Source organism: Molothrus ater, chromosome 13 (genome assembly GCF_012460135.2).
Source record: "Molothrus ater isolate BHLD 08-10-18 breed brown headed cowbird chromosome 13, BPBGC_Mater_1.1, whole genome shotgun sequence".
NCBI classification, from domain to species: Eukaryota; Metazoa; Chordata; class Aves; order Passeriformes; family Icteridae; genus Molothrus; species Molothrus ater.
The window spans coordinates 8933234-8959690 of NC_050490.2; the positions used below are offsets into that span (position 1 = coordinate 8933234).

General features: G+C 38.8%; 2 protein-coding genes across 3 annotated transcripts in view; one reads left to right on the forward strand and one right to left on the reverse strand.

The window, feature by feature from the left end:
• Window positions 1-115: 115 nt before the first annotated feature.
• GLDN (gliomedin) lies at window positions 116-16659 on the forward strand. Of its 2 annotated transcripts, none has more exons than XM_036389829.2 (10): window positions 116-235; window positions 4286-4337; window positions 6443-6460; window positions 7115-7213; window positions 7396-7542; window positions 8182-8307; window positions 11012-11095; window positions 11178-11303; window positions 12028-12178; window positions 15518-16659. In XM_036389829.2, the coding sequence occupies exons 1-10, from the start codon at window positions 203-205 to the stop codon at window positions 15975-15977; spliced, it is 1296 nt and encodes a 431-aa protein (XP_036245722.1). In that variant the 5' UTR covers window positions 116-202; the 3' UTR covers window positions 15978-16659. The 2 variants fall into 2 exon arrangements, with proteins under 2 accessions (XP_036245722.1, XP_036245724.1); XM_036389831.2 differs by having other exon boundaries at window positions 138-235; window positions 7396-7485.
• A 1303-nt stretch (window positions 16660-17962) lies between these two features.
• DMXL2 (Dmx like 2) overlaps window positions 17963-26457 on the reverse strand; it is a 47603-nt gene continuing 39108 nt past the window's right edge. Inside the window, 9 exon segments of the mRNA XM_036389828.2 lie at window positions 17963-19428; window positions 20528-20745; window positions 21364-21416; window positions 21988-22079; window positions 22672-22749; window positions 24347-24474; window positions 24551-24611; window positions 25528-25666; window positions 26333-26454. Of these exon segments, the coding sequence (XP_036245721.1) occupies window positions 19219-19428; window positions 20528-20745; window positions 21364-21416; window positions 21988-22079; window positions 22672-22749; window positions 24347-24474; window positions 24551-24611; window positions 25528-25666; window positions 26333-26454 (1101 nt within the window). The 3' untranslated portion in view covers window positions 17963-19218.

The following is a 26457-nucleotide window of genomic DNA, read 5'->3' on the forward strand; positions in this document are numbered from 1 at the left end:
GCTGCTGTCGGCGCTGAGCGCCGCGGGCACGCTGTTCCTGCTGGCGCAGTGGCGGGAGCTGGGCGCGGCGCTGCGGGAGCTGGAGGCGGCGGGGAACGGCTCCGTGCGGGGGCTGCCCCCCGGCCCCACGCCCGCCGCCCGCACCAAGCGCAGCCGCCGCGGGGAGCGCGCCCGCGGCCACGTGCGCGCCGAGAGCGACGAGATGCTGATGATGCTCACCTACTCCATGGTGCCGGTACGGCCCCGCCGGGGCTGCCAGCGGGCCGGGGGGCGGGAGAGCCGGGCTTGGCCCGCCGGCAGCCCCGGGGCGGGCCCTCGCTCGCCTTGGCTCCTGCTTGGCCGCTTTACCTGGAGAGAACGCGGTGCTCTGCCCCGCTGCCTGCTCTGTGAATGCGGCGCTCAGAGCTCGCAGGGTACCACCCAACTTTGCAAACAAAGGGAGGGAGGCTGGGTGTGATGGGTGCTCACAGGGGTCTTAGGATGAGACTCTGTGTTTCTATGTTTCAGATGGATTGATTTATTATTTTTTTATATATATTATATTAAAACTATACTAAAAGAATAGAGAAAAAGATTTCATCAGAAGGCTAGCTAAGAATAGAAAAAAATGAATAAGGAAAGCTTGTGACTGACTGAGACAGTCTGGACAGCTGGACTGTGATTGGCCATTAATTAGAAACAACTACACGAGACCAGTCACAGATCCACCTGTTGCATTCCACAGCAGCAGATCATTATTGCTTACATTTTGTTCCTGAGGCCTCTCAGCTTCTCAGGAGAAAAAATCCTAAAGAAAAGGATTTTTCAGAAAATATCATAACTACAGTTGGGGGTTTAGTGAAACTCCAAAATTTCGTTGCAATAAGAAGCTGTCCAGTTTCCAGCGTTCCTGGTTTTTAAAACTAACACCACTAACAGAGCCCCCGTGTGTTTTGTGCTGTTCAGCATCTCAGCGTGAGGCACTGGACATCACCTGACATCTCTTTGAAACGGATAATGCCCTTCCAGTAAGTGCTGAATTTGAGGCGGTATTTGATGGATCAGGAGAACTGTATGTCCTTTCTCTGGTAGAACAGCACAGTTTTTTGCACATCAGTGAAAAGATGATGTTGCTCAGTAGGAACTAATGTCATGTAGTTGAAAAATTACACAGGTTGTATAGTTGAAAAATTTTGAATAGATTGAAATGCTTTTGCCTTTTGAGCTAGAAGAAATGCAAGAAAAATATTACTATTGAGAGAACTTTAGTGGAAACTGTCCCAGTAAGGGCTTCGGGTCTACATGCACAAAAGTCTAACTCAGGCTCTTACTCGTGTATTTATGTTGCTGGTTTAAAAAACTGTTTACAGAAAATACCTCTTCAGTCATGTTCTGATGGCATTTTTGTTAATAAACTATTGCAATCCTCATTTTACAGTGATAACATCTCCATTAATATTAGAGCTAATGAGAGTGTAAAGCACAGGTGTTCAAAGCATGGAGTCTTGATAATGACTTTGTTTGGGTCTTAGAATAACTTTATTTTAGCTAGGCCCTTTAAGTTGTTGTGCTTTGAATTTAGAATTTGCAGCACAAAACTTCTGCAAAAAGTAGAAATCTGTAAAGTCACATAGTTTTGTACTCAAAACTGTCTTTTAAATAACTTCTTTTAGGAAGTCATCCCTGGATTTGGCAGCTGCAGTTTGTTTTGCTCCATCTGATATGAATTGCTTTTTTTGAGTCCAAAAGATCCACAAATAAAATTACTGGGGAAAGGATTCTGATCCTTATAGGGCTTGAAGACAGTCAATGCCATTTCTGCTAGGTGCTCAGATTGGCATCATTAGCTGCAGGTGAGTGTCTGGATAATTTTGACAATGGCCATTAAGTGTGCTACTCTGTTGTCAATAGGTACCATGATTACATTAATTACATTACATTAATGTTATTGCCCTCTCCAAATAGGACTGAGCACACTGTGTATATTTGAACAGCACATGGTCAGACTCTGCACTTGTGCCTCTAAATGTCCACTGTGACTATGCTGTGTGTGATGTGCTTCATTTAAACCTGTGTATCCTGCAGGGAGCTGCCTGGGAGGGTTTGGTGCCTTTTCATTCTTACTCCCATCAAACATTTTTCATTCTGGCCACTGCACAGTGTGTAACTGTGTGCAGAATCATTTGCTCAAGGGGAAAAGAGTCCTTAGAAAAATATTCAAGCACCCTCTCCTCCCACTCCTGCATTTCTGTATTTTGAATCTAACTCCCACTAATGTCATTTGCAGACTTGGCTGCTTTTGTACTGTGAGACAAAGTTCCTCAGAGTTGGTGGGATGACCCCTGTGGCACTTGTGGCCCCTGTTCAATGTGGGCCTGAACAGAGGCTTGGTCTGAACAGATTCTCTCTGGAGATTAGGTTAGAGCTAAAACATGTTAGCTCTAATAACATGAGCATATTTTTGTTCAGGGCCTCTTATTTAAGTATATGTATATTTATTTTGCAAGTGAGTAAAAATAGGAAACTGGCAAATCTGCTGCTGCAGAAAGGCTGATGGGAGGGTAACAGGCCAAGATGCAAAGTGTGATTTAAGACAGTGCAAGAGATGTGGATACCAATTATCTGAGTAATATTTCATCGTTTAGGGGTTTGTTTTATTTTTATTTTTCCACAATTTCTCCATGAGAAAACTAAGATTTTAGCATTTAAATAAGATATTTTTATCTGTAGCTTTTCTTAGTGATGATGCTGGTTGTGAAGGGTATCTTTCATAGCTAAGCTGGAGGTTCTGTCACAGGCTATTTGCACTCCTTGAGTGCCATGTTTTTGAATTGTCACCTAAGTCACACTGACTGGTAGAAGTAGTGCTGCTGAGATGATTGGAGGGCCCCAAAGTAAGCTGTGATCACTTCAACAACCTCAACAGAACTATTTAAATTAGAATGCAGTTAGAATTAGAGTGCACATGGACAACATGTATTTTACAAATTACAGGGTAGGAGCCAAGTGTTTTTAAAGAATGTGAGGGGAAAGAAAACAAGCATATTCTGACATTCAAAATCAGTTAGCACTTCTCAGCTAATTTAAACTGAGTCTGAAATTCTAAACGTACTGTTCCAGTACAGTCTGGAATCAGTACATTCTCAGCAGGTATCAAACAGAACAGGAACTCATTGTCAAATATGGTTTGGTTTTGCAGCAAAAGGATACTTTCCACTAAACTAATTATCCTCTATTTGAGTCTGTTAAATTTGGCAGTTGAAACTAATGATGCATTAATTTAAAAAATGATGATTGACAGTGGCAAATAACCTTGCTAGGATTAAACTTCAATCTGCCTTTCAGATTGCCTTGCACTTGTTCCTTCTGTCTCTTGGGACTAGTGCATTCCATTAATTTCTATTAGTTGTAGATAGAGTAACTGCACAAAGATCAACAAATGTGCAGCTCTGGGTAAATGGTTCATAAATTATTACTCATTGCACAGCCTTGAAATAGTGACCCTTTGTTTTCTGGCTATAAACATTAGACTTTCCCATAGAGAGCTGAGGGACTTCCAGAGATCATGGTCATAATATTTCTGCTGTTTGATTTGATGAGTCGCAAAATGTTTTAGTGTTGACTCTCATTATGCAGGACACGTAATGTGAATGTTTGCTCAGCCAAGAACTGTGTATTTTGTAAAGATGACTCCTCTATTGATAAATTTTAGTCTACTCTAGATTAAAAGCCTCTTTATGAACATGTCTTCCAGCTTGATTTGATAAAGACTTGTCTTTTTGCTTGAATTATTTTGAGTGGATGAAGGTCCATTTCAAATTTGTACATCTTGGCTATTCAAAGATAAGAAAATGCTTACTTGGAACACAGGTCATCTTCCTCCCTGGGTATGCTTCATTAGAAAAGTTTCCATCACTTAATATAAAATAAAATTGAATGTAGTTTTTATTGGCTGATAATTGGATTTTAATACCTTCTACTGATAGAGTCCATGCGTGGACAACCACATGTCTTCCAGTAATGTGTGAAGTTTAATGACTAAGTGATGTATGGAGTTTTCTGCCCAATATTTTATTCATATTTTCAGTAAGGATTAAACTGAGGTCTATTGAACAGAGTCCTATGAGAGAAACACTGCCCAAAGAGATGGATGGTGTCACAGTGTTACAGAATTCTGAACAGTTTATTCTAATAAGCACAGAGGGCCAGTTGTATCTTTGGGTTTGGAATTATTTCTGTAGGTCAAGTGAACTGGATACTTTTATGAAATGCATTGCTTTCAACTTTAATTTCTTTGCAATATTAGGTCCGAGTGATGGTGGATTTGTGTAACAGCACAAAAGGGATATGTTTAACAGGTATGTTTGCTGCCTTAAGCATCACACCTATGTTACCTCCAGGAACCCAGAAACAGTGTTTTCAAAGAACCTGAGGTCAATAACGGTGTCAAAATACTGCTATTATCAGAATTTAAAAAAAGGTTAATATGTACCACTTTGGGACTTATCAGTACCCTTTGAATATAAATGCTGGAATTTAAGGAGCTCAGTTGATGCTATTGAAGACATTTCTCTTTGATGTAATTTTCATAAACAAATCTTTTAGACTTGGGTGTTTTAAATACCAGCTGAGGTTTAGTCATAATATTTTTGCAAATGCCACACTTCAGGCCTAACACAGGAGGAACATGCAGGGGGTAGAAACTTTCTTCCTTTGTTACAACTGCAGTGGAGCAGTGGCACTTAGTGAAGTCACATGTCACCAGTGAGGACTGGAGCTGCTGATGGCTGAGTCACAAGAAGGTGTGGAAGGTTTTGTGGGGTTTGGTGAAGGGTGTCAGGTAGCAGCCAATTTAAGAGCTACAGTCTAGCTTTGAGGTCTGTTACAGAATGAGCTGCGTTCCTTTTGGAAATGAGAAGATTAGAAAGAAGCCAGGTTTATGAGTTAAAGAAAATGCTTCACTTGCTGTCTGGTTTGAATTTTCAATAAGGTCCATTTGACTCAACTGATTAAACATAAATGAGAACTACCATTGTACACACAGATGTTAAATAATATTTCTGGAGCCATACATCAGTTCTGATTGCAACACTGGCTGAAGCACAGACAATCTAAGTTTTGGATTTTTTTGGGCTTCAGACTTGTAAATTCATGTTACTTGGTGCCTTTTGCACCTATTTCTCTCTTAACACCATTATATGAGTGGCTTTCTCTGCTGCAGGCCTCAATGACATTCGTGGCTTTTCAAGCACCTTTCCTATGTATCTTATGCTTGTACAAGGAGCCTCAGCTTTAGGGATGAGGAAGGAATTCAATGCACTAATGGATGTAATATAGTGTGAAAGAAATAGCCATTTACTGGAAAACTGGCAGAAAGATGTTAACTGATATTACTGCCTGTGCTGATTAAAAGGGATGATTCCTGTAATGGTATTGTAAAATGGTTTTCACTTTACTCATAATGCTTCATAATTAATGCTGAAAATTGTCATATTTAGGGAAATCTAGTAATTGCTGTTTTTTTTTTTTGTAAAAAGTGATTAAAATAAGAGAGTACTTTGGCTGGATAAAAATGTTCACAGAGTTAATTTGGTTCTTTAATTGCAACTGTCACCTTTGTATTCTCCAACTCGTTTTCCATTTAAAAATTTTTTTGATGTGCATTGGGGATCACAGATGAGGAATCACAGACATTGTTCTGGTTAATCTTTCTTTACTCTTGCCTGCTATGCTTGCTTCTCTTTAGGGCCCTACATCTAAGCTGTCTAAGAGTGAGGCAGATTTTTCTGTATTACAAGTTGCTGAATGACTGAAGCAAGTCCAATTTCTAAATGCACCAACCAGTTTCTGTGGGAAGCTTGATACAGACTGAATAAGTCACATGTGAAAAGTCTGACTGTAGATATGAATGATAAGACTTTTTTTTTCCTACTTAAATAGTCTTAGTCCTGAATTGCAATCTGTAAAACACAGAAGTGTGGCATGTATTTTTAATGTGTATCCAACAGGATTTTAATTGTGACATTCATCAGTATTGTAAAGCCAATATTCTTTCTCTAGAAGAGGTTTTTGAAGAAGACTCACATAAAGGAAATGTGACTGTGAGGTGTCTTGCATCCATGGCTTTGTGAAAGCACCAAAGCCCCTGACAGTGAGGTTACATTGCAGAGGTTGTTGCCAAACTTTTATCAATTGAAATTTGAAAAAAGCAAAACGTTTTTATGTAAAGGTGTTACTCTCTTGGCAAGTCTGAGTTACTGCTAATGCTCAGACACTTATTTATAACACAAAGCAGTTAAACAGATGCTCATTTTGAAATTGGAGGGATTTTCTTACCCTTTTACTGTTCTGATCTAGTGCTCATCAGTTCAGTTTAGAATTGCTTTGTTTTCTTGCTAGGTTAAACTCACCATTTCTTCTTTCTTGTGTTGTTGTTTTTTTTTTTCCCTTTCTCTTGTTATAGGCCCCCCAGGACCCCCAGGTAAGACACTTGGACAAGTGCAGTAACATTTGTGTGTAATTGAAACAGTTGCTGGTATAAAACATTGAAATACAGAAATGTATCTTCCACAAAGTTGTGTTCCTTTGCTAATTAGAAAAAGGGAGGGTTGAATGACTGCCTGCCTTTATAATGCTTGTATTTAAGTCAGTTCATGCCCCTTCTGGGAGAGGGGAGGTTTCAGACATTTTAATTTTCTAGTGGAGGGAGTAGAACATTTGATCAAAACCAAATTAATATATTTAAGTAGCATCTAGGTGAAGAGATTAATTTATATATTAACCTCCCAAGGAAATGGATATTATAATTTAACACTAAAATGATCTTTTAAAAAAATATTGGTTACTGACCACACCTTCCCACCTCCCCCATAACTTTTCCTCCTTTCTTATTGAATTCTGTCTCAGTTCTCACTCAGGTGGTTTGCAAGGCTATGTTATGAATGGTTATTTGCTTTCTTTCTGTGCTGCTTAACCTGTGAGTCTGCTTGGAGCAATTCTCTGTATCAGAAAAGTATGAGTTACATTTTGCTGGGGTTTAAATATATAAATAAACATGCTGCATGTAAATATAGTAGATTTCAGGGTAACTTGCATTCAACAGAGAAAATCCAGTTATACTGTTTGGTTTGATCAGGGCCTCCTGGGCTGCCTGGCTACAATGGATCAGATGGAATCCCAGGAACTCCAGGACAAAAGGGAGAACCAGGAGTAAATGGAAAAAGAGGAAAAATAGGTACAGCTTCCCTTCATATTAGGTTACAATGCTGCTTTGAAATCCAAAGAAATTACAGCTATCCATCTAAATACAGGTGAAAAATATAACTAGAATGGATATGGTTTGTAGTAAAAATATTTATTAATTGGTGCTTAATACTGGAGCAGTGCTCTTGATACTGAAATGGTTTTTATTTCTAGGTTTGCCAGGACCAAAAGGTGATCAAGGACAGAAAGGAGAACCAGGAGAAATGGGTTTGCCTGGCAAGGATGGTATGCCAGGAGGAAAAGGTGCAAGGGGATCCAAGAGAAAAAAGGGGGATGCAAACAATGATGTGATATTAGAAGGTAGAGCAAAGTGCTCTTGGGAGTCCTCTTGCAACAGTGTACTTGACAGAAAAAGATATGCTCTACTTCTGAAGCATGAATGTGATCTGCAAGGGCAGGACCAACCTGTACAAATAGGGTTTATATACACAGGGAAGTCTGAGTATTGCTATGCACAGGAAATTGTTCTCTTTGCAGGGCAAGTCTTCACAAAAACCTTTGTGCCTGGCCCTTGGGTTGAAGTGTATCTGGATTTCACCCTTTCCAGAATGCTCTCATACATTTGACTTCCTCCTGCTCCAGTGTAGTTTTATTTTTCTATTAGAAAATGAGGGGCAGATTTCCACTCAGGAATATGTGAAGCAGCCAAATATAAAATGTGTAAAATTACAGCAGTGTAGCATCTGACATGGTAACTCTCTAGTGGGCCTGTAATCCAGACAGATAAAATGCATTGATGTCCTACTCCTTGTGAAGCTCTATCTGGTTCACTTTCTAACAAACAGCATTTCAGAGAGTTTATTGCACCGTATTCTGTACTCAGGCACCTCTTAAGAAAGAGAGAGGCTGTTCTGTGGCTGTCCTGTGGACGCATACAGCTCTGCAGGCTTCCTGCTGCCTGGGGAAGGGCTGTGTCCTGACACTGCGTTTTGTACCCAGGTGCAAAAGGTGAGCCTGGACCACCCGGGCCCCCTGGACCTCCTGGACCCCCAGGGCCTCCAGGAAAACGTAAAGGTAAAGCCAAAGTGGAGCTTCAGGAGAACATCTACAGCAGCAAATGCACAGGTTAGTGCTTTCCAGTGTTCCTTTCCATTAAACCAAGATTCAACCATTGCTTCAAGGTTCAAAACAGACAGCATGAGTTTAGTTTTCTGGCACCACTACAACTGCATAAGCTTAAAGCTGAACATCTGCTCAGGTGCTTTGCTGAAATACAGTTTGTGTAAGGCAGCAGGCTACCTTCACGTTAGTCTTTTAACTGTGTTTTGGTAATGCTCAGGCAAAGTATTTACAAATGGTGTCTTCTATGAGGTGGGATAAATTTGGAAAGTAAGAGAAATGCAGCTGAAACAGTTGGCTTTTAGATAATGAATATTTAATTTTAGATGTAAATATAAACCCCTGATTCTGGACATTAAAGTGTCAGAACAGAGCCCAGGGAGCCTCCTTTACAATGGACAGGAGAGAGCTGGAGCAGAAATCTCATCCTATTTGAAATTCAGAAATGCATGAACTGTTGTATGAGATAATTGGGCCATTTGCTCAGGTGGCCTCTTTTCAAGTTTTGAAACAAACTGAAATGCTTTGGAGGATAAGCTCTCTGATGGATTTCTGATGGATTTTAAATTGCAGCAGGAAAATGGGAGTTACACTCAAATAACTGTGCAAAGATGAGATCTTCCTCAATGAGCTTTTATGTTTTATGACTCAGCAAACCATGAGATCTTATTACCAAATTTCAATGAATAATCCAGATTTTGTAATTAAATATTCATTACTATTTCAAGGAAAGAAAATACATATGCTGAATTACAATTGTAATTAACTTATTGCATAAGAATACAAGCCTGGCTTTTTCAAAATAAATTTTGAATCTGGTAAAACTTAGTTTCTTCAAGGGAAGAGAATAATTAGTTGGAAGTGCAGCTATATTTTTTCTCTCTGGTACTTTAGTGAATTCTGGAAGAAACAAAACATCTCTGCTCCATCCTTCCCATCTTCCCCAACAGACCAAATGAATAGTTTTAATGACTTTTAAACTCCATTAACTCTCAACCAGAATATTTTATGATAGGAAGCAGCAGGGTATTTATCTTGGTTTTTGATGGGAAGAAAGTAGTGAAAATTTCCCATAAGAATCTCTGATTGAAAACTGTCTCTTTAATTTTAGTTGCTTTTTAATCCATGTAGCTGGAAGTACTGCAAATATTCTCAAAGGCAAATAGTGCACTCAGCTCTGCTACAAACACTGACCTGGCCCTTGGCTATCCTATAGTTTTAGATAAACTCCTGTACAGGAAACTGCTCCTTCAGTCAACTGCATCTATTAGACTCAGCCCAAGAAAAATCAACTTGTGCATTGCAATTTATAATTTCTGCTGAGTGATTTTGTTTTTTGAAATATTCTGGAAGTATTTTGGGATCAGAAGCTGGAAGGGGATCTCAAGGGATTGGTAAATTCTATCTATAGGCATTCAGCTTACCATGGCTGGGTGGACTGTTTGTGCCTTACTTGGAGATACACTGTGATCACTTGCAAATTTTCAATGCCATCTCACCAAATGCCCTAGATAATGGATGGGAAAAATACATGTTGTTCTTGCTCCATCTTGGAGTAGTTTTCTTCTGCATGAACAAAAGGAGGATATGACCTAAAGGAGAAAACAACAATGCAGTATTATCTGTCCTTTCTTTCCTGTATGTCATGGTACCCTTTCAGCATTACTTTATATTTTTTTCCTATTTTTAACTATCTTTGTCACTTAAACTTCATCACAGACCTGTAAATCCTAGAAATATATTAGAAGGCAACAATGAAAATGCTAAAGTCTAAAAAATGTGCAGCCTGTGTGTAAAGCACAGCCTGTGTGAAATGCTTTAGATAAAAGTTAAGAATGGAATTAGAAAACAAGGCTACAATGAAACCAGCAGAAAGATGAGAACTGTTCTCTGTGGTTATTCATTCTAAGCAAACTGAAATGTGTCACATTGTTTTAAGGGCAGAAGTGATACATGGCTCTAAAGAAAATGGTCCATAAATAATTTAATTCAGGCATTATTTTAAGAGTGAATGCTAAGAGAAAATCCAGCCAGCTAGTCCTTAAATTGCTGCAGGGCAGGGAAAAATATTTCCAGGTGTTTGATTCTAATGGGATTCTAAGCATTTCTATGTGTGTAAATAATAGAATGTGTCACTTCCCTTAGTATTTCATCCTGCTTCTTTAGTGGCATGGATGTCAAGCTCATGCATTATGTACTCAGTGTGCATATTTTATTGCTGTCTCGGGCATTAACAGCGTGAACAAAATGTTCTGTTGCCAACAGGATTCACTCTCTCTTCTGGTCTGTGGGGATTTGTGCATGAAGGTTTTGTGTTTAACAACTACTCCTTCCCAAGAAATGCTTTTTGTCTTACTACTAAATCAGCCATTTTCCAGCTTCCTCAGCTGCCTGAAGTTATGTCATGAAAAGGGCAACTCTCTCTTCCTAAGTAGCAACTCAGAAATTCACAGCTAAGGAACTAAATCTATTCATTTAATTAGTTACTCCTCAAAGTTGACTGTCAGCCTCAACACTTCATTTCCTAGGCAGAAGTGAGAGCAAGTCTTTTCTTATCTCATTTCTGACCACACCAACATAAGCATTTTTTTTTCAGATGAAGCAAAATCCCAGTTACCATTCCTTTATTTTAGTGGAGTCACTGATGTGTCCATCTATCATGTCAAATAGGGTAAAACATGTCATTTTTCTCTTTCTCCCCCCACCCTAGATGAGATTTGTGGTGTACCAAATGATGATACCCTCGCTGGAAAGGCTGAAGACAGAACCCCAGAACCCCCTTCAAAAAAAGCTGGTAACCTGCTACCAAGTGTGACTCGAGTGCTACTTTCTCTCTCAGTGTCACAGATCATGGACATGTGCTTTTTTCCCACCAGAATGTGTCATAACGTCTGTAGGAAGTCCTGATCAGTATGTCAGTGTACAGCAAACGTTTGGAACTTGGATGAGGGAACCTGCAAACATAAGTGATGAAAGGATTTGGCTCACCATGCATTTTTCAGGTATTTTTAGTACTAGTCACTGACCAAAAATCTGTTATTATCTGACATTGCTTCCTTAATCCTTTCAACCTAAACTTGTAAGAATGATGAGTTTTTACCCACCTCTTTTTCAGAATATTTTCCATATTACCTGTTTAACACTTGACTATACATATGGCTGTAGGCATTTTAGACATATCTTTAGACATTTTCAGAGTCAACATCAGATTTTTAAAATAGCTTTATTTTAGGTTTTTTTTTTTACTAAATCCAAGTTTAAATGTCTATTGTTTGTGGCCTTTATCCTTTTCTTTGAAGAGTTTCTGTTTCCTATGGCTTTACTTCCCTAAATTGTAGCTCGGAGTTTTGCCTTTTTGTTTAGCTAGGCATGAAAATGAGGCAACTGCTGCATAAACTACATTTAGAGCAGGAAAATGTCCAGGACCTAAGTGGGAAAAGGAAATATTTCTGCATACACATCAAATATGTTCAGAATGAGGACCTATTAGGTCTGTAGGAAGCAGGCTCTTGATCATCTTTTCTATAGATTACTTTTGTGTATCTCTGGATTCTTTTTTCACCTTCCAGCAAGTTGAATCACTACTGAAAACACAAATATGATTGTTTGTCTGATAGTTGATTGAGATGGACTTTCAGTAGAGACTGAACTTTAGTACAGAGATCTCAAAATTAGATGAACCAAATGATAGTCCTTTTTTTTCAACATATTTTCCTCTTTGTTTAGGAAACTATATAAAAGAATATGAAAATTTCGATGCCTTGCTGAATGGCAGCTACAGGATCATTAACATCACAGGATTTTTCTATGGATGTGGTCATGCAGTACAAAACAATCATCTCTACTATCATCAGGGAGGAACCAGTTACATTCAGAAGTAAGTCAAAGATAGTTGGCCTAAGACAAATGAAGTTGTGAAAGGAGGAGCAATGGGTTGGAGTGCCAGAGCTGAACCTCAGAAAGCAGACAATTCTCCTTGTAGCATTTTGTATTTCTTTTTGGTCCTACCTAAACAGGAAGAACAGAGGAATGGTTCAGAGCTTTTTCCAGAACAGAACAACTCATTCTTTCCAATCTGTAACAAGAATATGGGCCACCAGCCTTTCACTTTGTGTGTGCAGATGTTGTGGGAAGAGGAAAACTGGGAGAATAGCTCAGGACCACTACTCTGCTGTGAGAATTCTTTAGGCATTGTTCAGCCCTGTGTCTCAGGGGTTCACCTCTGCAGTTACCATGTCATAGAGCAATAGGTCCCCAGGATGAACAAGATGCCATGTGCAGAGAGGACAAGAAATTCTCCTCTTGGCTCTCCTGGGATCCAACTAAGTAGATCCCGGTTCTATTGAACATTACATCGCTGTGGGTGTTCTTCAGCTTGGATTCTTTGCTGTGTTCATAATCACAAGAAAGAAGTGACAACTGACTAAGGAATTTGGGCACCAGAAGAAAGGATTACATTTAGAAGAATAAGATGTGCACCTACCTGCATCTGAGTCAGAAGTGGTTCAGCTGCAATGTGGGAGGTGTACGTGGGTGGTTTTGTGGCCATGACCTACTCATGAAACTTGGCTTTGCAGAGCCCTTGCTGTGCTCTGCTCTGGCTGGCAGCAGCAGGGAATGCTGCTGGCACAGAGGGGTGCACTGAGACACCTGCTGAGGACAGGATGACCTGGAGAACTGCACATTCCACCAGGGGGGAGTGGCTCCAGTGTTTGATTTCCTCATAATAAGAAGTTTCTACTACTTTCCTGATACATCTCCCCAGACTAGAACTGAGAATTACATCTCTTATTTAACTTTCTACTGTGGACAGAGACAAACAATACAAATCAACCCCAGAATCTCACATTGTGGGAAGAGCCAAAGACAGTTCAAGGGCAAGTGAAAGATTGCTTGTTCTTTCAAGTTCTTACACGACTCTGATGTCTGAGCCAAGAACATTTACTATACTTTGATGTCTGTTCCCAAGCAGGTGTGAGTGCTGCCTTCCTATACTCGTGTGCATGACAAGGAATGTGAGCAAGCTGCAAGGATTCTATAATATTTATTCTGCCAAGCACAAGCTCACTTTTTGGCAGCCTCCTTTAAACATATTTTGGCTTTTTCTCTGGTAGTCTGTAAAAGACCATCACTGTCTAAGCCATACACAGTGATAGGGCAGAAATTCCTCCCCTTTGCTTGCATACCGTTAATCGGGAAATGCCTTCATGTACAGATGAACACAAACTGTTGGTGGAATTTTCAAATCCTCTCAAGGAACTGTTGAGAAATGGCCTTTCTGTTCTGTTCTTCACTCTGAGATTATTTACCTTCAGCACAGACAGAATGAGGCACTATGGGTTCTGTGACATTGAAGTCCTTGAATCTGGGCTCCATAAAAGCTTCTGGGAATTGTTGTATTGTTTTAATGGAAAGTAGAGGTGAGGATCTGGTTAGTCCATTTTGCAAATGTTGAAAAAACATTCAAAAAGAGTTTCTTGTCATATTTAAAAGCAGGTAAAACTAGGTTTGTCTGAACCTTGGCAGGTTTTCTCATGATGGTCAGACCTCCAACATTGTGATAGTTTCATTCTTTTTACTTTGTTTCATAACATGCTTTACTGTCTCTGTTATTTTTGATTGAGTTTGTTAATATTAGTGATCAGAAAAATGTTTGTAGCTTGATTTCTGGTGGTTGATGAAACTATTACACTATATCTTGTCATTTACTCCAAGATGTCAGAAGATTAAAGAATTTCAGAACCGTTTGGAATTCCAGGCTGGACTGTCCCTGAGTGGGGGAGCCCAAGAGAACCTGGGAATTAAACTTCACTTTTTTGCTGTCTTCCAGATTTTCATGTGTAAATAACAGGAAAAGATAGGGTGTCATGTGCTGCAGAACTTGTGAATCTTGAGGTGCTTTCTATCTTGTTGGCTTTTAATAGAAAAGAATCCTGAAAAAAATCTGCATTTCTGACCAACTAGTCCTGTTAAGGTCTGTCCTTTTAGCCCTTGCATGAGGTTATAGATGTGAAACAATGAACAAGATTAACAGGGTTGACATATGTATTTCTCAAATCTCTTCCAGCCTTTAACTGTTTTTTTTTTTATTGCACATACATGCTGCTGGAATATGGAGTTGCCAAGATGTGAGTTTTACAAAAGCTGAGGGGAATGACCTAAGTTGGGTATTCTTGACTTTTCTTACCATGATTTTTCCAATATATGCTATCCATGCTGCTTAAACAGAAAAATTATTCTTCCAGTATTGCATGTTTCTGGATCTGAACTGTTCCTGTGATTAAGCCTATCTTTTCAGGAAAAATACTTGCAAGTGTAGCACATTCCTTTATTGAGTAGCATTTTTCCTTCCTTTCTTTGAAGCATGGAGCTATACAGTGAGAGAGGAGTCAGACACTGAAACGTGCTTCTTTGCAGAGGGCATTATTTAAAAAGATAAAGCCATGCTCTCCCTGCCTTTGCTGAAGCCCAGTGTTAGTGGGTGATTAAATGCTGACAGCAGATGTGTCTCAGGAAGAGCTGATTACCCTCCTAAAAGGACCAGTAAAGGAACATGATTTAGCTGCTCACTGCTCCTACCCTCAGATTATCAACCTATTAAGGAATCTCAAGGAATAAAAACAATTTTATACATCAGAGATGGAAATATTCAGGCTGTCCCTTTGAGGTCAGCATAAGGTCACCATTTTGGCTCTGCAAAAGTAGGATTTTAATTCCTTTGATGTCTACTTGAGTAAACCACTGCATTATCTGGATTGTTTTCATCAGAGGAACTCCGAGACTAGGTGAAGCTGCCCAGAATTCCTCCTGCTTTGGTCAATCACATTTTCTTCCTTTAGCTCCCACCTAGTCCATAAGCAAGCTTTTGTATAGATTCCATTTCCCAAATTTGGGCCTTCACCTGGTATTCAATTCTTTTTCATACCCATTCCTTTTAGTTGCTTCTTTCATCTTGGTGCTAATAAAGCTCATAGACTTAATAAAGTGAAACCTACCAAAAGCAAATCCATGCTCTTGTGCACCTTTCAGATTGGTTATGACTTTGTAATTTTCTCCCGGTGCTTTGGAAGGTCCTTTGAGAACTTAGTCTTAAAAGACATCAGAATGCTCCTTGAATAGGTATTTTCAACACCACCTCTATCAGTGATTCACCACCCTGTGTGTGTGAGATGAGCTCTGGTCACCTGTACTGAATTCTTGCTGTATCTCATTTCAGGGTTGGGCTCAATACAGACTCGCGGCACACCCTGCACATCAAAAACGCCTTACACCAGGGCAAGAACTACCTCTTCTCTAACTCCAAGACATATTTCAACATAGCAGTGGATGAGAAGGGTCTTTGGATTATATATGCCTCAAGCACTGATGAAAATATAATGGTAGCCAACATTGATGAAGAAAGCTTCTCCGTCAATTGGCACATCAATACCAGCTATCCTAAGTCCAAGGCTGGTAATGCATTCATAGCATGTGGCATTCTGTATGTTACTGACACTAAGGACATGACAGTAAGTTTTGCTTTTGATTTGCTGAAAGGGAAGCAGATTGATGCAAGGTTTAAGTTACGGTCTTCACAGTCTGTTCTTGCTATGCTTTCGTACAGTCTGCGAGACAAGAATTTGTACACGTGGGAGAATGGAAGCTTAATGGTATACCCAGTCCATTTTGGCAGATGAATATATTTTCACATGCTACCTTTGACTAAAGGATCTGTTTAAAGCTCTATGACATACACATGGGGGGTCTCTTCACTTGGTGTCAGTTTCTGTTTGCTGATGGTGGTTTGTGAGTGTGTATGAAAGGTGCCTTTGTACGAACACACTTAGATTACCATCCTCATCTTTTTAAAAAATTGTTGTTCACTATTGCAGATGGCACACAGCACAGACATACTTTTGTTTTTCCCGTTACTCAGCTGATAATTGTGTCTAATGTACATTGATTATTCCATGGTCATGTGCTCAGCAGAGACTATTTGTAACTTTTTTTTACAATCATCTTCTCTGCAATCATTTTCTAGTCAGTGATGATGGTCTAATATAAACACCTAAATAATGAACTTTTGTGTACAAATACCTTTGTCACTTTCATTTAATTTCCATGGATTCTGTGTGACCACTTTTTCTGGACAAAGTTTTAAAAATCTAAAAATAATGGGAATGGAAATACTTGTTTAAATAGAAAAAAAAGCAGAAAGCTTAAAATTTGACAAGTCAAATCAACTGTTAATAATCAAAAGCAAAATCCAGCTAAAGGAAAATGGAATAATGCCATTAAATACAGCTGAATAGACATGAATTGTGTTTCTTTAGAATTAAAGACATAACCATTATAATTAAAATTTCATTTTTAACAATATTTGAGTTTCTTGTGTTGCTGCAGACTCTTCCTTGGCTCTCACTGCCGTGCAAACTATACCAGTATAACTTGCTTATAACTATTTAATAAGGCATATTACTAAAATAAAATGTCCCCACATTCATCCACACAAATGAAATCATAAAATGAAGGGTATACTTTTTTGCTGCTATTTTTAGAATCATCATACTGCTTAGTGACTTCATCTGTTGTTAACTGTAAGTCTGAGACTGCCAATTCACATTCAAATTTTTGAGTTAAAGGTGAGAAATAATAGGAATTTTTTTATTTTAATTTTGTTCTGGTATTTCAGATTTCTAAATTTAATGGTGGAACAAAAAGCTCTCTTGTTGTTTTATGTATCTAGATTCAAAATCATGCTCTTGGAAAACCCCTACCTAAATTTCTAAGCTGCCTGTGCATATTGCTAAACTTCATGGAGTGCACTCAAATACTTAGGAGCAAAGTGTTATTTAAATCCTGAACTGCACTGAGCTGTTTAATACCTGTGTGATCCAGGCCCTGTTGAAGGGATTAATGAATTTGGGAACGTCTGTGCCTGCAGAACCTTGTTTAGCAAATCTGCTGGAGGAATCCCTCTGCTGCAGCTAAGCTCCAGTGTGTGGCACAGGGATGGCTGGGCTCTTCTGAGGATACTTGCTGTTATCACTAAGGCCTTGCATGCTAAGGAGAGAGATGCAGAAGGGAACAAAAATCATGATTAATGCTTTGAACTAGTTAATACATCAGAACTCACAGACTAAAAATTCTACCTATACCTGTGTGACACTTCACGCTCCAGAGCTACAGTTCTGTTGGCTGCTTGTGACTTTTATGGGGGCATGAAGGTTTTGGTTGGCAGTTTTTTTCATGTTTGTTTGATTGTGGTATTTTTTCAAAAATGGAATTGTGGCACTAATACCACAATACAGCTAAAATACCCCGAAAGTCAGCAATATACTTGGGCAAATACAAAGTCAGATGTGATATTTTCTAGATAATGTACCTATCTCAAAGCTTGGTAAACTTCTGCTTAACATTGTTGAAACACTTGGATCAATCTCTTGGAGAAGGAATAGCAAGGAAATTCTACCTCTTTTGTCTTCTTCTTGCAGCTGTGGAACTTAATTCTGTTAACCTTGCACTTGTCAAGAACAGCTGAAAACAAAATGTAAACAGCTAATCTTTTTTATTTCAGTACAGTCTGAGGTCAAGTTAAAGCTAACTTGAGAAGTATCCAGTCAAAGTACTGGAGATTTAGATAAATCTGTTTAAATATAAGGAAGAGTTCTAGAATGGGCTGTTTCATGAAATAAAAGTAATTTATTTAACTTACAAAGGGAAAACTAAACAGTGACATTTACCCTTCCTTCTTTTCATACTTCTCCTACTTCACAAGCTGCAATTTAAAATCACCTTTGGAGAAAGGTGCTTTTTATTCTAGTATATCTTACAATACAGCACAGACATCAAAATTTCATTGGAAGAATAAGACAGTTTGTTAACATTTAAATACACAGACATCCATTCCAGTCCTTGAAGAACATATTTTTTGTTTACAACAGAAAAATACATCTGACAACAGTAGCTAGTTATATTACAAGCGAACAATATTGAACTCTGCATAGTTTATACAATATACTCTGGTAATAATTTAATTACCAGTTTTATCCACTATTTACTAGCTGGCCACATAAAGCCTGACATTCATCTGAAATGTGGCATTATATGTTCCATTGGTATTCTCTTAACAGCTTCATTTAATGAAGTATTTTCTGGACAAATGATTTTCAAAACTCAAAGCTGACTAAAATGCTGGATGTCTTCACTACAAACATTTAGTGCTTACAATACATTCCTAAAGTAAAGGCAGGTGTCCAATAGAAAACATAGCTCAGAAAGAAAGGAAAATACTGTGCAAATTAAACCCCATCGCATTTAAAAATGTATTGATGTGCAAGTTACAGTATCAACTGTGCAATAATACTAACTGGGAAAAGAATCTCAGCATAAAATAATACATCTCTCACAGTACATCCTTGATTGCACATGTTCCACGGCGTTTGCATCCATTACACTTCCTGCAGAAATCAAATACACTGAGTCCTCTTAATTAAAACTAAACTATTTTACAATGAGAAGTTGTATACATGCTTCATTTAGCAGGAAAAACTGGAATAAAAGTAATCAGAATCACGTCAGAAATGCTTACTGACTTGTAGAGCCACAGTGCTTGTGAAGTGACTGACAACTGTCAGGATCTTTACAACACTCACAAAATGCAGCTTGTGGGTTACTGAGCAATAACCCCCCATGACCAACAATACTGGGTTGAATTCCTTGCTTTTACAATCCAGTACATGCATTTCCTCCCCAGTGATCCTTATGGGCATAGTCAAAATATACCTGCTGTGAAAGTGTTGGTTTTCTCCCCATAACATTTAATGCTGCAGTAACTGATTTGAAAGGAAACACAATGTTTTCTTTCCACAGTGCATATCACTGTGTTTTTAGCTACTCATAGGGACATTATAGAAACCAGGATTAGCTCACAGAACGCTACAGAATGTCAAAAATGCCTGAAGGTACATTGAAAGCATTGGGAAGGACCCTCATTTTCAGTGTGCCATCTGCTCCACAGGAGAAGATACGATTGCCTTGCACAGTCTCAATCTGCGTGACACCAGCACTAATATTTCTGAAAAGGGATTGCTTAGCATGTTCATTTTTAAATGAATGAATTAAATTGTAGCCAGTCAGTCTCCACACCTGTATCAAAAGAATGACAAAAGGAGATAAATTATAAAGGATTTGTATTTTCCCCCCAATGTTTCAGATTCCTGGCTGTTTTAAACTCTATTGAGAAAGATAAAGGATATTTTTTGTTGCCTCATTGCAACAATTACTACAAGTCCAAGAGTACTGAGAGGCTGCTGATGCAGTGTAAGGCTGCCTTACTGTGGACCAGCTGGGTATTGGGCAGGGTGAAGCTTCCCTATGTTACCTGATCAGAGTCCTCCTCCCAGCTGCCCCCAGGAAAGCTGCAGAGATGGAAAGGTTGCATTTTCATTTAAGATGACTTAAGGAAATGCTTTCCTGCTAAGGAATGCTGCAGAGAGTAAGCTGTGCAATTAATAAGTGTGCGGAGTGGTAGGAAGCACAGCTGCCTGTGCCTAAGCAGCAGGAGCCTCAGCAAGGCCAGGCCATGAAAGCCCCTTTAAAGCAGTCATCCAGGAAGGAAAGAAACTGTATTCACCTTGTCTTTGCCATATTGTATTTCCTTCCCTTAGTATTCAGGTAAAATGGCCCTTACAACAGGGACTGTATTTCTGTGGTGGTTTGTATTTTTTTTGGTGTTTGTTTGTTTGTTTGCTTTGTTCATTTGTTTTCATGTTGGTGTTTATTTCTTGCTACTCTGACCTCTCAGTAGCTGTCTGGGGCTACAGCATCAGGAGAAAAAATAGAATTTGGTGATACAGAAACTTTACACAATGTTGAAGTTGCTGAGCGCCCCCTGTGTTACAAAGAAATGTCCAACAGCAAAGCCAGAATATTTTTGAGTGAAAAACAAAGGTAAGACTTCAGAACTGTGCACTTTGCTTTATCCACTTAAAATTAGTCTTGCAACCTTAAGAAGACTATCCTTTAGAGGGGGAAAAAAACCTACTTGCTTCAGTAGGTTTTCAATGCCTACCAGTACCTTTCAGTTTACAGCATAAATGTAAAGCAGGCTATACCTCAAGTGTAGGTTTGGGGTTTTGAGGACTGTTTTTGTTTTGTTACTGCATTTCTCTGGCTATTTCCACAAGACCAATACACTGCTTCAGCCAAACACCCTCCTCCAGAAGCCAGCTCCTCCATGCCTTACCTTCATGTTGCCTTCAGCCGAGCCTGTGACAAAATAGTCCTCGGAAGGATCCAGGGCAAGGGCCTTAACAGCTGACTCATGTGCTTGGAAGGTGAAAAGGATTTGCCTCTGCCTGATGTCAAAGATGCAGATATATCCCTTCCTACCTCCAGAAATGAGCAGTTGATGCTTGGGTGCATACTGAAGTACTGTGGCACCGTGGTCATGACAAGTGAAGGCTGAGGAAGAAGGATGTCAGAATTTAATAGATTTGAAACTTTAAGTAGCTCTCAATCTTAAAATGACTTTCTTCTGTAACTTGCTACCTGAATATTTTCTAACTTTGCAGACACATTCCTTCATATGGGTAATGTCTTATCAGCTGACAGCTTAGTGATCTCATAAGAAATATCTAGATCTAATGCACAAGAAAGCACGCTCTGCAGTCTAAGTTACTTTAGAATACAGGGTCATACCTGAATTTAAAATTTGAGAAAATATAAAATTCACTATATGAAGTTCAGATAAATTCCTGTTTTAGAGAAAGTATAGCTGATCTTGAGCGACCTGGCCTAGTGAAAGGTGTCCCTGCCCAAGGCAAAGGGAGTGGAAAGAGCTGATTTTTAAGGTCCCTTCCAACCCAAACCATTCTATGATGTTCTTTCTTCATACTTTTCCATATGGAGCAGATTAACATCATGGTAGAGAACATGCAGAACCAGGTGCATGTATTAATGTGCAACACAAACTTAGATCTGCTCCCCAGGATAAGGTTTTCCCCTTGCCCCAAATGCACACACAAGCTGTCTTTCCTTAGTTAGTAAGAAGCAGAGGTTTAATTTCACCAGAGTACTTACCATGTATAAGACTGTTACTAGATGAAACCAAGGTGTCCCAGAGGCACACATTTCTGAGGGAGAAAAAACCAAAATCATTATGGCCTATTTCCAGGTGACTCATGGGGTGCCATGACTTCAAAAGTGCTCATATTTTATGTCAGTCTAGAAGGCAGAATTGAACACTCTGCAATCATTGAAGAGCATTTGCAAAGAACTAAGAGTTTTAATTATTTTCTTTGGTCTTTTATGCTTCTTAGTGGAACTATACCTTCTACCCTTAAAATGTGCACTGATCAAAGGTTGTATCAAATAATTATAGAAATTATTCTTTTGAGAGAAAAAGAATTATCTTGCTTTGCTGAACAGATTTCTACCTCCAGCAACAGCATCATGTCAAAGTAGTTGCATTGGGAATACAACCTGAAAAAACTGGTCAATTATTGACCGCTCCTCACACAAACAGGACTTGGAAACAAGCAATTGAAGAAATGATATTCAAAGAAATTATCTGGCAAGTTCAAGCTGTAACAAAACTTAGAAAATGAGCCTTAAAATGTCAGCCACGCTAATGCCCAAGAGCTTAACATGTTAAGGGTGATGAAAAAGTAGTTTTGAAATTCTTCATTGTTTCTTTAAACACACCTGTTATCATTGGATTGTCCCGATGTAGCAACTAGACTTGAGGAGGTTATAAATGCAAAGTCACTTGTGGTTTTACTGTGGCACTGCCAACTCTATGAAAAACAAAACAAACAGAAAAGTGCAATCTTACCAGTTGTTATTTGCATCAAAAGTTAACTACTGACAGTCTGATGTCAGTGATAACAAAACACAAAGAGTCTTTGAAACAGAGCTTAAAAACTTACAGTTTGAAACTGAGAATGGATCAATGGATTAAAATCCAGTATAAAATGAAAGGATATTACAATAAGTGACAAAGAACAAATCTGCAGTATAGTGTATTAAACAGCCTGAGTTTTAAATTAGCATGGTCTTCATGTTAAGAAGCAGTAAAATGTATTGAAGAGTGTATTTTTACTAAGTTTTGGGGTTATAAAGTCATTAGTTGTGGCTCTGATTATTAATTTAAACATGGGCAATGTTGAAAGAGTATTTCTAATTACACTGTAGCTTATGGTTATGGTGCAATTGGTTTTGCAAAGATGTATCACTGAAACTCTGCAGTTTTGATGAAGTGTGCCAATTAAAAAGCAGCAAAATCAAATATGTCTCATTTAAGTTCTATGCTCTGGGCCTGTCTCAAGTTTCAAAGACTTTGCTTTTCTCTACAATAATAATAACAATTAAAAAAATCTGTTTACTTACCAGATAGGGCTTAGGATTTGAGGTGGTTTGGTTTACTTGCCAAATACTTAGAAAACCTTCACCATCAGCAACACCACACTGTAAGGAATAAACTGCATTTATTAACATGACATGGTGGTTACTGGATGCTTCATGATAGTAAACTGCTGACTTCAGGGAAAAACCCCCCTGAACCACCAAACCTTTGCCTGCAAATTGAGTATCAATAACAACGATTGTCAAGATAAAAAAGAAAAACTAGTTTAGAAGCCAAGTGAGTTCAGTGCTGATTGTTTAATGATTATTTAATGATTGATGCTCTCCTGCATACCCAATTCTTTTCTGGAGATGGAGAAAGCATGGAAGCTTATCTTTCAAATCCTAATGTTAGATGCTAAAGCTAACAAAGGCATCATTACTCCATGCCTCTACTTGAAAATGCTTTAAAAAAGTCAGATGCATGATAGCATGCCATAAAAGCATGGTAAGAACAATTTTGGAAAGATTGTAGTCATGAATGGTAAAATGAGTGAGCTACATTTATTAACCAAAATTAACAACATTTAATGTTGTATATTCTATGCAGCATGTTCTGTAAGTATTTTACAAAATAATTTTAGAAATATTTAGAAATACTTTTTATATTTTCTCTTTTTAGTTGGGTTTCACAAGTCCTGCCTGAATGACCTTCATGTGAAGCACAGCAACAAATACACCTTCATTTCTGACTTAAGATTGATTCCTACATAATGGTAAGACTGCAATATCTCAAAGCACAATGAAAACACATTTTTAGACTAAGTTTAAATGACATTCTATGCCACCTGAAAATAGATTTGCTGTGAGATACTTTATATTTCCAGCTATTTCACCTTTGCTGTTTTATAGCTATGTACAGTTGTGCCCAAACACCTTTAATTCACTTTTTATAGCTTTTAACTATAATGAAGTGAAATATTTAGTGAGTAAAAATGCAGACAAGACCTGTAAAAATAATAGAATGGTCAACATGAGAAACTGAAGAGGTGGGTATTCCTCCCAATTTCTTTCTCTACTCTTCTTTCTGCATTTCAGATCCCTCATAGAGTCACTTCTGGCCAAAGCATGTCTTTTTGTACTCTTTCTGCTCTCCGCTCTAGTGGAGTACACTCACAGCCTTCAACTCATGGGCTGAATTATCCCTGTCTTCCAGGTTCTTCAAGCTATTGCATTCTGTGAAAACTTTATCTTGCCCAGAATGCAAAGTGGGAGGCACTTCTTGAAGACCTATACTAATTGACAGCTGGGCTTGACAATTTTGGGAGTCTTTTCCAGCCTTAATGATTCTATTATTGATACAACTGTGCATCTATAAAATAAGGAATCTCTGTAGTTTTTAAAAAATATTTAATTTAAAAAGGTCACCACATGGGAACACAGATTTCTGAAGAGGGAGAACAAATAGGGTGAAAATGTGGCAAATAGAATATGGGATAGCAGTGTGGAGCTGAGAGAAGAGAAGGCAGAATAAGGGTCAGGGTTGAGTACAAAGCTCCCACATGCAGCCAAAATGCACAATACAACATCATTGTTCTAGGGCATCCTAAGAGTTCAGCATGGCAGCAGTAAAACTGCTTTAGAGGCCACAGCACAACCAAATGTTTCCTTATGAATAAAAACTCCAACCCCCCCCGAGAGCCCTACATGTTGTACTTACCTTATTTCCCTGGGCATTGAAATACATCCTTGTCACCCTGGCATTCCCAGCCTGCTGGAAGCACACCAGCTGCTGTGGCCTGGTCCACTCAAACATTCGGACACTTCCATCTTGTGCTCCTGTAAGATCTAAGATTAAAAGATGATAATTAATAGTACAGTATTTTGTAGAAAATTATAAACTCCATACTAATGATTCACTTACAGTATTGATGGACTGGATGTGAAGCCATTCTCTTGACGTTATTCAGATTTCTTTTAATCAGCTTTATATGAAACAAAGAAAAATTAAAATAATTTTGAAAAATACAAACACACATTCAATTTTGTTCATACTATTACATGGTAAGTGTCCCCTAGTTAAAAAAAAAATCTGTTAAGCTAACATTATTTGAATGGTCCTACATCAAAATTCCCATAAGAAAGAAAACTGTTGGTGGTTTTTCACAGACAGGATGGGACTGCTGGGATGTGTTCCTTGAGCTTTATTGCAGCACCAGTGTCATTACATGGCTGAGACAATTGGAAGATGTCAACAGCTCACATCTTGCCAGCAGCAGCCAAAGATTTCTTTGTTACAGAGCATTTTAAAAACGTTCTAGCCAATATCATATTGCTAAAGCTCACTGACAATTGTTCTAGCCAATCTCTAAAAGCACATGCACACCTGCTTCACACAATGCTTGCTTGTATGCTTTCTATTAACAATACACAATACTTCATTATTAAGCTTAAAGCCTTCTACTATCTTGCTAAGCATATTATCCTGCAGTCTTAAGGTCTATCTTGGCCAAGGCTAATACTCAAATTATTGTTTCATATCCTTGCTTGCTGTACTATTGTAACTTTTCAACTTTCAGACTTTGCAGCTAGCTCTAATTTCTCTCTCTTTCTGTTTCTAAGGCCTGCTTTCCCAGCTTTCTAAAAGTCTTCTTACCTTTACTATTTCCCACAATAAGCCACACAGACTGACCCATTATTTTCTCTATCACAATAATTCTGTGCCACAGCATATGAGAAAATGATTAGTTTGGCCTTCTTTTTGGCCAGGTCTTGGTTGCTGTTGGCTTTTTATGTCAATACTGGATTGACAGAAGGGTGACTAATGCACACTAGGTCTCTCTAGTAAATAACAGATGATAAACACCTGCTCTCCTGAGCTGCACACACAGAAGTACTCACCACACCAGCTCCAGTGCTGGTTTGCCCCGTGCCTAGCCAGGGCATGGATGGAGATGGCTGGATCTGACTCACTCCAAATGATGGTGCACTTGAGGGAGCCAGCGTTGTGGTAGAACCACGGAAGTCAACGTCATCAGAACTGTAAAAGAACAGTTCTGCTTTAAGCAAAAACTTCTTTGCTCCTAATATTTACCTTCATGTATTTTTTTAAAAATTATTTTAGAGCCTAATGGCAGTGGCTAGAGGAAGCGACAATAATGAGATTATAAATTGGTAATTCCTGCACTTACGCAGTACAAATTCTTTCCATGAGCCCCAAATCTATCTATGTTTAATCTCAAGAGATGATCCCAGTATAAGAATCTAAGCTTCCCTGAGAAGAATATTGTTGGGCTGTCCCTGACCTGTGTGTGCAGTGTGCAGGGAGCTGGTACAGAGGAGTGCTCGCTGCAGCTGATGCATTCACAGCTCTCAGCACAGGAATGGAGGGGACAGAACAGGCAGCATCAGCTACCCCAGCTGCCTCCCACACTGCACTGATGCAAGAGCTGCAGGGTGTCCAAGGTAGTACTTCCTTCATTATCTTATGCACCACATGGGATTTCACTTCACTGTGAAGTGCATGCATTCCTAAAGACTGTAATTATTCTCTTGCCTTCCCTCACTTGCAAAGCAATCTGAAACCTACTGAAGAAGAGTAATTAATGTTTTTGTATGCTCCATTTGTGCTTACACAGGTACTATAGACACAGCCTCACAGAAAATCAATATTCTTATTAATATAACCACAAAGAAACAATCCTACCTTTTAGATTCTCTGTCATATTCTTCCCCAATCCATATAAATGACTGAGCAGCCAGTAGAGCTGAAATATCAAGTTCTTGAACATCATGTGTAGATGCCAAAACAATTTCATTGCTGTTTGCCTA